Source organism: Dipteris shenzhenensis, chromosome 9, assembly GCF_047967505.1.
Source record: "Dipteris shenzhenensis isolate YYH24624 ecotype China chromosome 9, Dip_SZ_1.0, whole genome shotgun sequence".
Taxonomy (NCBI): Eukaryota; Viridiplantae; Streptophyta; class Polypodiopsida; order Gleicheniales; family Dipteridaceae; genus Dipteris; species Dipteris shenzhenensis.
The window spans coordinates 6,811,366-6,823,543 of NC_141604.1; the positions used below are offsets into that span (position 1 = coordinate 6,811,366).

General features: G+C 45.1%; 1 protein-coding gene and 1 pseudogene across 1 annotated transcript in view; one reads left to right on the plus strand and one right to left on the minus strand.

The window, feature by feature from the left end:
- The first annotated feature begins 587 nt into the window (after positions 1 to 587).
- The window catches only part of HBP5 (SOUL heme-binding family protein), a 45,226-nt gene continuing 33,635 nt past the window's right edge, over positions 588 to 12,178 (plus strand). Inside the window, exon 1 of the mRNA XM_087379031.1 lies at positions 588 to 1,023. Within this exon, the coding sequence (XP_087235157.1) occupies positions 625 to 1,023 (399 nt within the window). The 5' untranslated portion in view covers positions 588 to 624. The remainder of the gene's footprint in view (positions 1,024 to 12,178) is intronic.
- Positions 2,115 to 2,853, minus strand: LOC147898132 (uncharacterized; annotated as a pseudogene).

The following is a 12,178-nucleotide window of genomic DNA, read 5'->3' on the forward strand; positions in this document are numbered from 1 at the left end:
TTAAGGAATGCCTCCTCAAACCAGACTATAGGGGGCCTAAACCAATCCTGGTCACATGTTAGTTTGTGCAGAGGCCGAGGAGGAGTGACTTTCAAAAGTGCTCATAACTATTCCAGAGAGGGCCGTGCTTGTACCAAGGGCTCAAAAAAGTTGCTCGGACACCCTACAAAAATGGAGGGGAGGGTCATCATCTTACGTGGCCTAATGGGATTGCTGGGTCCGCACGTCTGGCACATAAAGAAGTGTCTGCCATGTGAAGGCGGCCCACTGTACGGGCGGGTGACATAATTTAGGTGCGAAATGCGCTGACTGATGGATTGAACGCCCGCAGGCTAATTCCCACTATACCAATGAACACTTGGTGCAACTAAATAGCAGCGCAGCTGCTGTGAATGAACAAGAACGCCCGACGTGGACTTAGAGCATGGGAAGAATGCCATACCCGACGCGACTGCCCCTTATATAGGCCAGTGAGTGGCACGAACATGCCAAGACCGAAGTGGGCCCAACTGGTCCCAAGTCACATTACATGTGCGCGACATCTTCGGCTGGTAAGAAAAGTGAGATGAAGTAGAAGTATAAGGATTACTTGGAGCTCCACACGTCGAAGCTACGGCTGCCACCATGGCTATGGCTACCACAACACTTCTTCCTCTACGTTCATTTCAACTGCATAAGCCTCTCGCCATCCCTCACCTTCACCCCTTCAACCATCACCTTGCCTCCTCCCCTTCCCCCATGAAACACCGCTCTCGTACTTCCCTCTCTACTGCCATCTCCCGCCCTCCCCTTGAAGACCATTCCACCTGCTCTCCTCCTCTCATGCAAGAGCTCGTTGCATTCCTCCAAGACGACTTGCCTCACTTGTTTGACGATCGGGGCATCAACAAGGACCGTTACGAGAAGAATGTAGATTTTAGAGATCCCATCACTAGGTACAATTCCGTGGAGGGCTATTTATTCAATATTCAGATGCTGCGGTTTTTATTTAGACCGAAATTTGAGCTTCACAGTGTGAAACAGGTGAATTTCTTTTTCTTGGCAAGCTATAATTTCGTGCGCTTTTGGCAAATTGGTCGGTTTCACCCATTGTTTCATACGAGGGTTCTGGCGCATAAAACAGTGATATATAGATATCCCAATATTTGCATGTCAATAAACCGGACCCGCGTTTGTTTCAACATGTATTCTTTGGAATGGTTTGGCCTCAATCCAGTTTTCATATATGCACGCACTGAAACGTTGGAATGTCTAGATAAAAATGTGGAAAATTTGACATTGTGAATGTATAAAATTGCTTGCTGATTAAGATTAGATATGTTTCTACTCTTTACATATTCATGTTTGCCCTTTGGCACTTCTTAGTCGTTATTTTTCTCGTTGTATGTTGATTATAGTTTGCCTTGGGTTTCTTTTGGCCAGTTGTCGTACCAATAAGTGATAGATCCAATGAGCTGAGCACACAACTCCGATGGGGTGTATGTTAGGAATAGAACCGAATGTTGGAACGTTCATCTTTCAGTGTAAGGTGTATGAACTTTGATGCCAGAAAGAAATCTCTTAGTCAATGCTGAACCAAACACAACGCAGGAACGCCACGTCACCATACCCATAAACAAACATACTATTCTATACATTAGAAAGCTTAAACTTAGAATCCAAGACTCAAAAACATTGCAATTGCTTTTGGAGTAAGCCTTAAGGACTCAAGACTCAAGACATAGTTCACGAATAATCATTGATAATAGAACCTAGATTAATCATTATAGCTTGCCAATGGCATACAAAAGCAAAGTCCATCAGAGACAAGGCACAAACATATGAGATTATCTTGAGTCTTGGAATCTTGAATCTGGATACAAGAAAAGGAGAGTGACACCTTCTACTATTGAGGCTCCTAGAACTTAAAAAACTAGCTGCTGCATGCATGATCCACTCAACACTGTCAACATCAATGATCAAAAATCTGCAGCATTGTGGTTGCTGCCCTCTTCCTCCTCTTCGTCATCTCCATCATTTGGATGATCTCCATCTTCTTGGTCATCTCCAACATCATCCATGGATGCACCCACCATAGGAACGATTTGCTGGCCTGTTGCCTTACCATGCTTCTCCTACCATCCAATGAATTCCTCATGGCTGTACCCAGCATTCATCTTCTGAAGCAAATGTAAGTTTGCATGCACAAACACAAGGTCACTTGCCTTTTGTGTCCCAAGTCTGTTCCTCTTCTTTGATGCAATGTGCCCAAAGCTACTCCACAAGCGCTCACAAGGAGAGGAACTTGCTCCTTGACTCAAAATGCGGATAGCCAAGTTCTGCAACAAAGGTGTATCAGCTCCATAATCCTCCCACCATAGACCAGACCACAATATACCTGTCCCTTTGTGCATCCTCAGAGCCACACATTCCATATTTCTTCCTATAAAAAGCCAACTCATCCTTTACTTGCCTTTGCTCTTGTGCATCTGGTACCATTTGCTTCAGTATCTTCTCCCATCCTCGCATCACCTCCTTATCAGACTCTTGCTTGTTACCTTGAAATTCAGGATCGAAGACATGAGTTGCAGCATGCAAGGGTGAATGATAGGAGTTTCACCGCTCCATTGCCAAGTCTACTAATTCTTGCTTCCTATCAGGATTAGTCACCACCTCCTTCACATTTTCAATCATTTTGTCCATCCCCTCATAAACTTTGCCAATGCATGGCTCATCATTATCCATAAGCCTCATCAAAAGGATGATGGGCTTCACCATTTTCACCATATGATTGACATCCTCCCAATAGGCATCAGATAAGAATAAATTCCAAGGCATTTGCACTCTTTGATTCCTTCCATGCCTCCCATTCATTACACACAACAAGCTGCCTTAGAGCATTTTTTACCTCTAGAAGACACTCCAACATGATGAATTTGTATGCAAAATGTGTCTCTGAATACTTCAAGAGGTCTTTGGAGGCAAGCTTACGATACACTGCAAGAATGTAGTGGTGTCGTGTGATCAAAACAAACAATATCTTTTGCAAAATCAATTATTGGATGAACCCAAGCAAGCTTCCCTATGTCCTTCAGCAAGTTATTCAAGCAATGTGCCATGCAAGCACTAAAAATGAGCTTAGGATAATGTGCCTCCAAAATGCGACCTGTTGCCCTGTTGGAATTCTCCCCATCTGCTATGAATTGAATGACATAATCAGCCCCCACCTCATTAATAGATTCACTCCACAAATCAGCCAACCTTCCTGCTGTCTTTCCGCCCTCTGAGTTATCAATGGACTTTAGGAAGCATGACTTACCCCTGCAATATGCAACTATGCCCTGAATAGATCGACTATGTGTATCACTCCATCCATCACCCATCAAGGTAGCACCAAATGTCTTCCATTCCTCTTTAACAAGCTTCAAAGCCCTCTCTATGTTGTGCTTCTCTCCTTCTAAAATCTTGGTTCTCAAGGCTTCATAAGATGGCGGTGTGTAAGAGGGACCAAAAGCTGCAATATCCGCAAAATAAGGATTGCGGGCTTGATTCAAGGCAATGTCACCTCTATAAAAAAAACGCCCCATTGCATCATCTACCTCTGCCTTCCTGCCAGGGTGCCAAGTGGCAGCTAAGGAAGCTTGTTTCTTGCCCTTCCCAAGACTGGAAGTGGCAACTGAAATAGAAGGCATTGCTGAGACTGGAATACTTGTAGACACTGCACTTCCAACAGGCATAAAAGCTCGAGCACCATGCTTAGATGCATTTGCCAATGCTTTTAAGCGTAAAAGAACATTTTATGGCACTGAAGGACATATGCTAATGTCTTTGTTCTGCTCTCCTCAAGTGAGCTTTCACTCTCATTGAACTGCTAGCTGGCCACAATAGCGGCATGTCCATTTTCGTGATCTAGAAGGTCCACTTCCTTTCACCAAGTGGATTGGGCATCAGGGCGTGGAGGAGCCATGAGAATTCAAACTTCAAAGTTGATTGTTGTAACTTGTTTGTTGCTCTCACAGTTCACTGTTACAAATTGAAGTCCGTCAATATCAACTTGGTACATTGCACAATAGGCAAATATATGATGCATTGATACATTTTTTTTTTTTTGGCAAAAAGAAGGGCTAATTATATTACTTTCGAAACAAGGATTACAAGAGACTCAACAGCAATGCTGGAGCAAAGGGATAATTCCCGCGAAACTACAAGCCTCTCAGGGCTAAGCATCAAACTGTTGCAAAATGCTGTCAAAACAAGAAGCCCTAGTCTGGGTCTTCTGAGAACCAGTAAACCGCAAAACCAAAAAAGCTACGGATCCCTGATGAAGTGAATCCTAGAGGTACTCGTGATCCAAGAATGTATGGATCCCTCCTCCGCTGAGCTCCCGTCCATCGAGCCCGCCCGAGGGCACCAATAGGAAGAGACCCGCCTGCATGAGCAGCCACCACCTAATGGGGGGCGACGAGTCCGCACTCCAGTAGCCCGCTCCACGCATCTGCAGGCCTCAACCCACTTGGGGAGCCTCCTGGTACGACGAGAAGAAGTAGAGCCCTAGGAGAAGGGATCCCTGAGGATAGAGCCAAGAGCCGCCGCCCTGTGGGTAGAGAATCTTCGAGAAAAACTTTGAGTCTTGAGAAGCTTGGAGACCCAAGCAAAGAGGCCACCAGCAGACGCGACCCCTCCAGGGGCCAGGTTGTTGTCCAAGGGCCAGGTCTTTCCAGCTCCAGTGCACCAATCGCGGCCAGGAGATGCTGTTGGGATGAGGGCAGCACAACCACCACCACAGGGAGGCACGAATTGGACGGCTGGGGGATGGCCATGGCTGATGTCGCCAGGGCAAAGCTGCGAGGAGAGCCCCAACTCCGGAAGAAGAAGAGAGTGCAGGGCAAACCTCCTCCCGCCATAGAAATGCCACGGGGAAGGGAGAGACGCTTCCTGAAAGATGAACCTACTGCTGCTGTGAAGGTGCAAAGGTGGAGGACCGCTAGGGCAAGGGAGAAGGCTGAAGCTGAAGATACTCCCCTCCGAAGAAGTGCAAGGCCCCATGCTCGACACCTCCAAATGCTCGAACACCCCCAACTCAAGTGCTTTCTACTCCACGGAGAGGGAGAAGGGTGCAAAAGACCAGCCTGGAAGACAACACTGCCACGGAAAGGAAGCCACCAACAAGCAGGCCACAGTTGGGGAAGCGCCATCCAAGAGAGGCTCACGGCAGATCCCGAGCAGAGGGGCAGCCGGCCAGTAGGCGAGAGCGCTCAGCCATCGGACGGGGCTTGCAGCAAGGCGAGCAGGGCGGCGACCAGGGTGCGAGGGGAGGGCGCGGGGAAAGAAGGGCGGGAGTGGCAGGGCAGGAGCCAAGGTAGCGCGAGGGGCGGGGGCAACAGCGGGCGGGGTGAAGGTCGCGTCACACTGAGACCTAATCTAGGACTCAATTGCATTGATACATTGTACATGCAATTAATTATGACCAAACTATGCTACTTGCACACAGCATTGGCACTGTGCATATGTATATAATTTTTGTAGTAATGTACGCACAGGCTGCTTCACTGAGGCTTGAGCACCTCCTGAGTCTTAACTCCTCACTCCTCTGCTCAGCTTCTGAAATCTGAATGTAGAGTCAAGGTAGAGTCTCAACGCAGAGTCAATGCTTCAGCCTTATGTAGCTCAAGCCTCAACGCCAAGAAGCCTCAACGCCGAGTTCTAATTGGTCGTTGAGTGCAACAGCCTATTGCCAACAGTTTGTAGAAGCTAGTGTAGTTGCCAAGGCCCAGCCTCTAGCGTCAAGCTAGAACTCTTCTTTTGTGTAGCCTTCACCTGTGTATGCAGTTGGAAGATGGGCGTTAGCATAGCTGTCTGTCTTGTGCCGTCACCTGTGTGTGTTGGAACGCTTGCATGCAGCATGCTAGCGTAGGGTGCACAATGGTAGCGTAGGCTAGGGTTAGCAAGTTGCTAGGCATAGGCTAGGCGTTGCATGCAGCCTTGCAAGTCGAAGCAAGCTTGCAAGCGGCGAACACATAGAGCATGGAGGTCGACTGCAAGCCGGGAACACACAGAGCGGCGAATCGCACCGATTAGATTAGGATTAGATAATTTGCCCCAAATCGTTACCTGCATGAAGGGAACGGCTTAGGGAACGTTCCCTAGACGTTCCACAAGGGATATGGAATGTTCCATAATTGTTCCAGAGGCCAGACATTCCACAAACGTTCTCTTCAAGCTGAGTGAAGAGAACGCCATTTCAACGTTCCATAGCTATGGAACGGCGTTTCCTGGCAACCATGAGACAAGCACAATATGTGGGTCTTATTCGACAACGGCAAGGTCACTGTCACATCCAAGACAAACGGATAGGTGGTGGCTCAAGGTGTCGAGGAGCATGTGCTATATCGGCTCAACGTTGTGTTGGTTCACGGGGACCATGGCAGATCCAGATTATGGCATGAGCGGTTTGGTCATGTCAACTATGGCACTCTCTCCGAGATGTAGAAGACAAAGATGGTGGATGGACTTCCACCGATTGTAGGCACTGATCGTGTCTGCAGGGTTTGCATGGAAGGCAATTCATTCGTAGGTTCGCGGTATTCTCTCTTATTAGTGGATGATTTCAATCACATGACGTGGGTATTCTGTTTGGCAAAGAAATCTCAGGCTTCTGAGAAATTCAAAGACTGGAAGGCCCAGGTAGAGAAGGAGAGCGGGGAGGTAATCAAAGCCTTCCGCACCGACAAAGGGGGAAAGTTCACTTCTACCGAGTTCAATGGATTCTGCATGAAGCACGGGGTTAAGAGACAACTCACTACAGCTCGCACATCTCAGCACAATGGAGTTGCTGAGAAGAAGCATAGGACCATCACAGAGACAGGGTTGACCATGTTGCGAGGGAAGTTGGGGGTAATAAACTTCACGCACCTCTTCACTTCCTGCTGCTTTCGAACTGAGTGATAGAGATATTCATCACTAGGAAAGGGATATTAAAAAGAAGCTTTGATACCAAGGGACCACACCATACTATCCTCCCTTATATGAGAATGAAGATGGTAACATTCCAAGTGATGTTGTACTCAAGCATAGGGAGAAGGAAAGGGTCAGCGGAGGCCATAATCTCAGCAAGCCAGTCTCGCCAAAGAGAAGAGCTTGTGGCTCAACATGACAGGAACTGATATATATCGAGGAGTTTGAAGGGGCTGATTGGGTCGGATGGGTAGGTTTCGAGGAAACATTGCACCTCCTTCATAGACACCTTTACACTTAGCTCAAAACACTTTCCAAACTGTCATAAGACACAGAGACCCATAACTTTCAGCAGAGACACGATATAAAATATTCAAACACATATCCAGATGCGCCTTGAAATGGGCTTCGCTCTGATATAAGTTTCATAAGAAACAGAGAAGCGGTCGGAAAGATATGGGCAGTTTACTGGACGGGGGTAAAAACTGTTTGAAAAAGAAACAGTCACACACAGAGAGTCATAGATTTTTGTTCTGAAATCTAATACAATAACTGAAGACATAGGATGATGCTCCTTGAAGAGAGCTTTGCGTTGATATAAGTTCCGTCCAAATCGGACGCCGAAGCAAAAAGTTATGAGCAAAATACTGACAGGGGGTCAAACTGTCATGAAAAACACCTACTTCTTCTACTGGTGCCGACTTGGGAGAATACTACCTCCATGCTTAGACTTCATCAATGATCCAAGTCCCATAGGGGTCGCCTAGGGGGGAAGGAAGAGCTCCCTTTGTGGCTTGGAAAATAGATAAACCATGTATGCGCAATGAGCGGCCGAATAGACAACACTTTTGAGCACTTTGGAAGAGAAAACAATGAAAAAAGGAAAGAGACACTCAAGAGAGAGAACCCGAAGTGACCTTCATTACCAATAGAGTGAGACTCCACTCCAATGCAACTCAAAATACTACAAACACAAAGGAGAATAAGAGGTTTCATACGTACAAGAGGGAGAGAAAGCTCTAAGACTACTCATAGAGAGAGAATGAACTAGAGAGAGATGGACTCAAGAGTCTACATAAGAGAATATCTACAAGAGGGAGAGAAGGCTCATGGAAGAGGCTTGAGGAGACTAGAGCTAAAGCAACATGAGGCCTAATGGTGGAAGAGATGATGAACAAGGGAGAGGAGGGCTCCTTTTATAGAGATTTTGTCACCCTTCTTCATCCATTTACAATTGCTGCCTGTAGATTCTTTTCCCCATCAATCACATAAGCCCGTATGTCATCATCCATGTCCTTTTTGGCTACTCTTGCCATGTGTCCCATCAAAAGATGCTCAAGACTCTTAAAATATTGAGAAAGTCAAGAGTCTCCCCAGATGGAGTCCATAGGGACCCTCTCTTTTCCATATATCCAGATCCTCCTTATTCCACATGGGAATTTTAGAAGGATTCCTCTTGACTCCACACTCCTCCACATGCCCTCCACACTCCTCCACATGCCTTCCACACGCTTGGCATGTGGCCTCTCTTATATTATTGGAACACATGGACATGAGCCTACCTCTTTATATGACTAACTCTTCCTATTTTCTAAAAACCCCATAATATCTCATACACAAATAACTCCCACCCCATACTAAGGTATTTATAATTCATACCTATGGTATTTACAATGATCCATTCCACTCATCGTCTCAATCCCATACAATATCTTAGAAAATAGAAATAAGTGAGAGCCGCTAAGCTATCACTTGATACTCAAACTCTTATCAAACATAGAAGAAAACAATACCAATGCCAAATATAAAATATCAATTTTTGGCGTCACATCTTTCCCCCCTCAGTGAAATAGTGGGTCTGTTGGCCCTCAAGGTGGTCGAGCATAGAAGAATTTAAGGCGATACTCATTGGTGCGTCTGAGTATCATTATGCCATCAACATCCTCAAGCTGATAGGTTCCATTCGTGAACTTCTTTTTGATCCGATATGGTCCCTTCCATCGGTCGATAAACTTTTTGTCTAGCCGCTTGTCCAGACGGCTATCAAATCTCATGGCCAAATCTCCTTCTGCAATATCTTTCTTCTTGTGTAATTTGGTGTCAAAACGAACCTTGTGCCTTTTTTGAGAAGCTTCGAAGTTTTGTAAGGCATGTAATCTGCATGTATCGAAGGCTTCTAGCTGTACCAAGCGTTGAGCATAGGCATCCTCTTGTCCTTCTTTTCTTGCAACAGCAGTGCGAAGACTATGTATTTTTAATTTAATGGGCAAAATGGCTTCTATTCCATACACTAGTTGGAATGGTGTAAACCCAATAGCTAGCTTGTGTGTGGTTCTGTAAGCCCATAAAACTTCTGCCAAGTGCCTATTCCAATGCCTTTTCTTGGTGTTTACAAGCTTTCCCATTGAATTACACAACATTCCATTTGTTTTCTCAGCCAAGCCATTACATTGGGGATAGTATGGCGTGGACATGCTATGATTTATCTTTAGCTTATGCACCACATCTTCAATTAGTTCATTTCTAAAAGAGGTTCCTCCATCAGTGAGAATTTCCAAAGGACAACCAAAGCGTGAACAAATTTGATCAAAGAGAAATTTTGCAAGTGTGCTTGCCTTGCTATTGACTGTGGTCTTGGTCTCTGTCCATCGAGTCACATAATCTGTGGCCACTAATAAATAATGCTTGCCCTGAGATGAGCGAGGGAGTGGTCCCACAAAGTCTTACCCCCATCTCTTAAATGGTCCATACGCTGGAATAGGCTTCAAGGGCCCAAGAATCAATTGTCGCCTTCCAAACTTTTGGCATACTTTACAACTTCGACACCATTCATATACATCCTTATGGAGGCGTGGCCAAAAGTAACCTGCATTAAGAATTCTCCTAGCTGTGCTCGTTGAAGCAAAATGACCGGAGCATTCATGACACATTTCTAGGATTCTCTTAGTCTCCATGGGATGGACCACCCGATGGAGCACCTTGTCTTTTCCCAATTTATAAAGAATGTCATCAATAATAGTATTGGGACAAGCCTTCCTTACCAATCTCTGCTTCTGTTGTGGAGTTAACCATCGAGGAAACATGCATTCTTTCACATATTACTGAACATCTTGTAGTTCTGGCCATCCAGTGTCTACCAAAGAAACCACCCCTCGGTCTTGTGCTACAATGGCTTGAGTAGCTAACTCATGTGCCCTTTGATTTTCTTTTCTGTTTATATGAACAAACTTGCAAAAATCAAATTGACTACATAGTGTCATAGCCTTTTGATTAAGCTCCTTCAAATGAGGACTTCTTGTCTTGTAATGCCCTTGCATTTGCTTTATAATAAGCTGAGAATCTCCTCTTACTTTCAATTCTCTAACTTGACTTTGAAGACAACCCTCCAAACCAAGAATCAAAGCATTATACTCAGTTGCATTGTTAGTTGTGATACTTGGAAGCTCTTGTCCTCTTGCCCATATCTCTTGACCTTCAGAATTCATCAAGACTATCCCCCCGGCTTCTTGTTGGCGTGAAGGACTAAAATCCCCATCAAAATACAAAACAAAAGCTGTTGGTGGTGTATCGCTTTCATCTTTAATGGTCTCCTTACATTTCTTTTCTTCTCCTAGATCCTCCCGTCTTGTGAGCAAATCTGCCATAGTGGACCTAGTGGTATTTTCAGTGATAAAACAGAAAGAGAACTCTTGAAGCTATGACAACCATTTTGCAAATCTTACCCCAGGATTAGGCTTGCGAACTAGATATGCTAATACAGACTGAGAGGTAAGGAAGACAAATGGTCGAGGTATAAAATAGGAGCGAAACTTTCTGACTGAAAACACCAAAGAGACAGCTTGCTGCTCCATTTCTTCATACCTTGTTTCCACCTCTGTAAGCTGTCGGCTTGCATAATAGATGGGTTGCATTCTACCTGCCTCTCCTTTTTGTAGCATTACAGCACCAACTAAATGCAAAGATACACTTAGATTTACATAAAAGTCTTGAGACCAATCAGGGGGCTTTAATATTGGGTCCTTACTCATGGCCTCCTTAAGTTGCTGAAAAGACTTCTGTTGCTCCACACCCCATTGGAAAGAAACTCCTTTTCTTGTCAATAAGTTCATGGGATGCACTATCTCTGTGAAATCATTACAAAAGTGTTGATAATACTTGCTTTTTTCTAGAATTCTGCGAACACCAGTGACACTCTCAGGACCTAGCAATGCCATGATTGCTTGAACCTTGTCAGGATCCATTTGCAGGCCTTCTTCAAACACAATATGCTCCAACAAGACTACTTTTGTTTGAGCCAAATGACACTTGTTAGGATTTAGACACCCTTTTGCTTCATCAATCCTAGCTAAGGCCATCTTTAACTTCTCCATGTGATCTATGCGCCGAGAATAAATGCAAAAATCATCCAAAAACATCCTTATGAACTTTCCCAAGTAAGGCTCGAGCACTTGACTCATAAACCTTTGAAATGTAGCTGGTGCATTGGTCAACCCAAAAGGCATCACTTTGTAAGCAAAAACTCCCCAAGGTGTGACAAATGATGTTTTCTTTTGATCTTCCTCCCAAATACGAATTTGGAAGTACCCAGAATACCCATCACATACAGAATACATCTCATGCCCTGCTACTTGGTCTAGTATTTCATCTTGGAATGGCAAAGATGAATCCCGCCTCAAGTAGTTGTGTTACCTCTTTCTTTAGTGCCTCAGCTTGGATCACCCCCAATCACCTTAAGCATTGCACAATTAGCTTGCTTTCTGGCTTCAACTCAATCTTGTGCTCCACAAGAGAGACTGGTCTGAATAGCTTGTTGCAAAGAGACATGGAAAATCATCTAACATATCCAAGTACTGGAGCTTCTCACTACCTGATAGAGAATCACCAAGAAGCTCTTCATTGCGTTGGTGTTGTTTAGTGTGCTCCACATCCTCCACATGAAGTGTCTCTACATGATCTTCTTGTATTACCACCTTGTTCCCTCCTGACTCATTCCGATGGACACCAAGACAAAGACCAAAGGCCACTCCTTCCACCTCACCCTCTGAGGTGGACTCCTCGGAGCTACACCCTGTCTCTTCTTCTTCATCGGTTAAGTCAGAGCTCGAACTCTCTGATGTTGAAGACTCCTCCTTGACAACTTCCTTTTTGCGACTTCTGATGTTGTAGCGCACCTTCTTATCATTTCCCTGCAAAATCAATTCTCTAGTATCCCACTTTTGAACAGCTTTCGCCTTGCGTAGCCAAG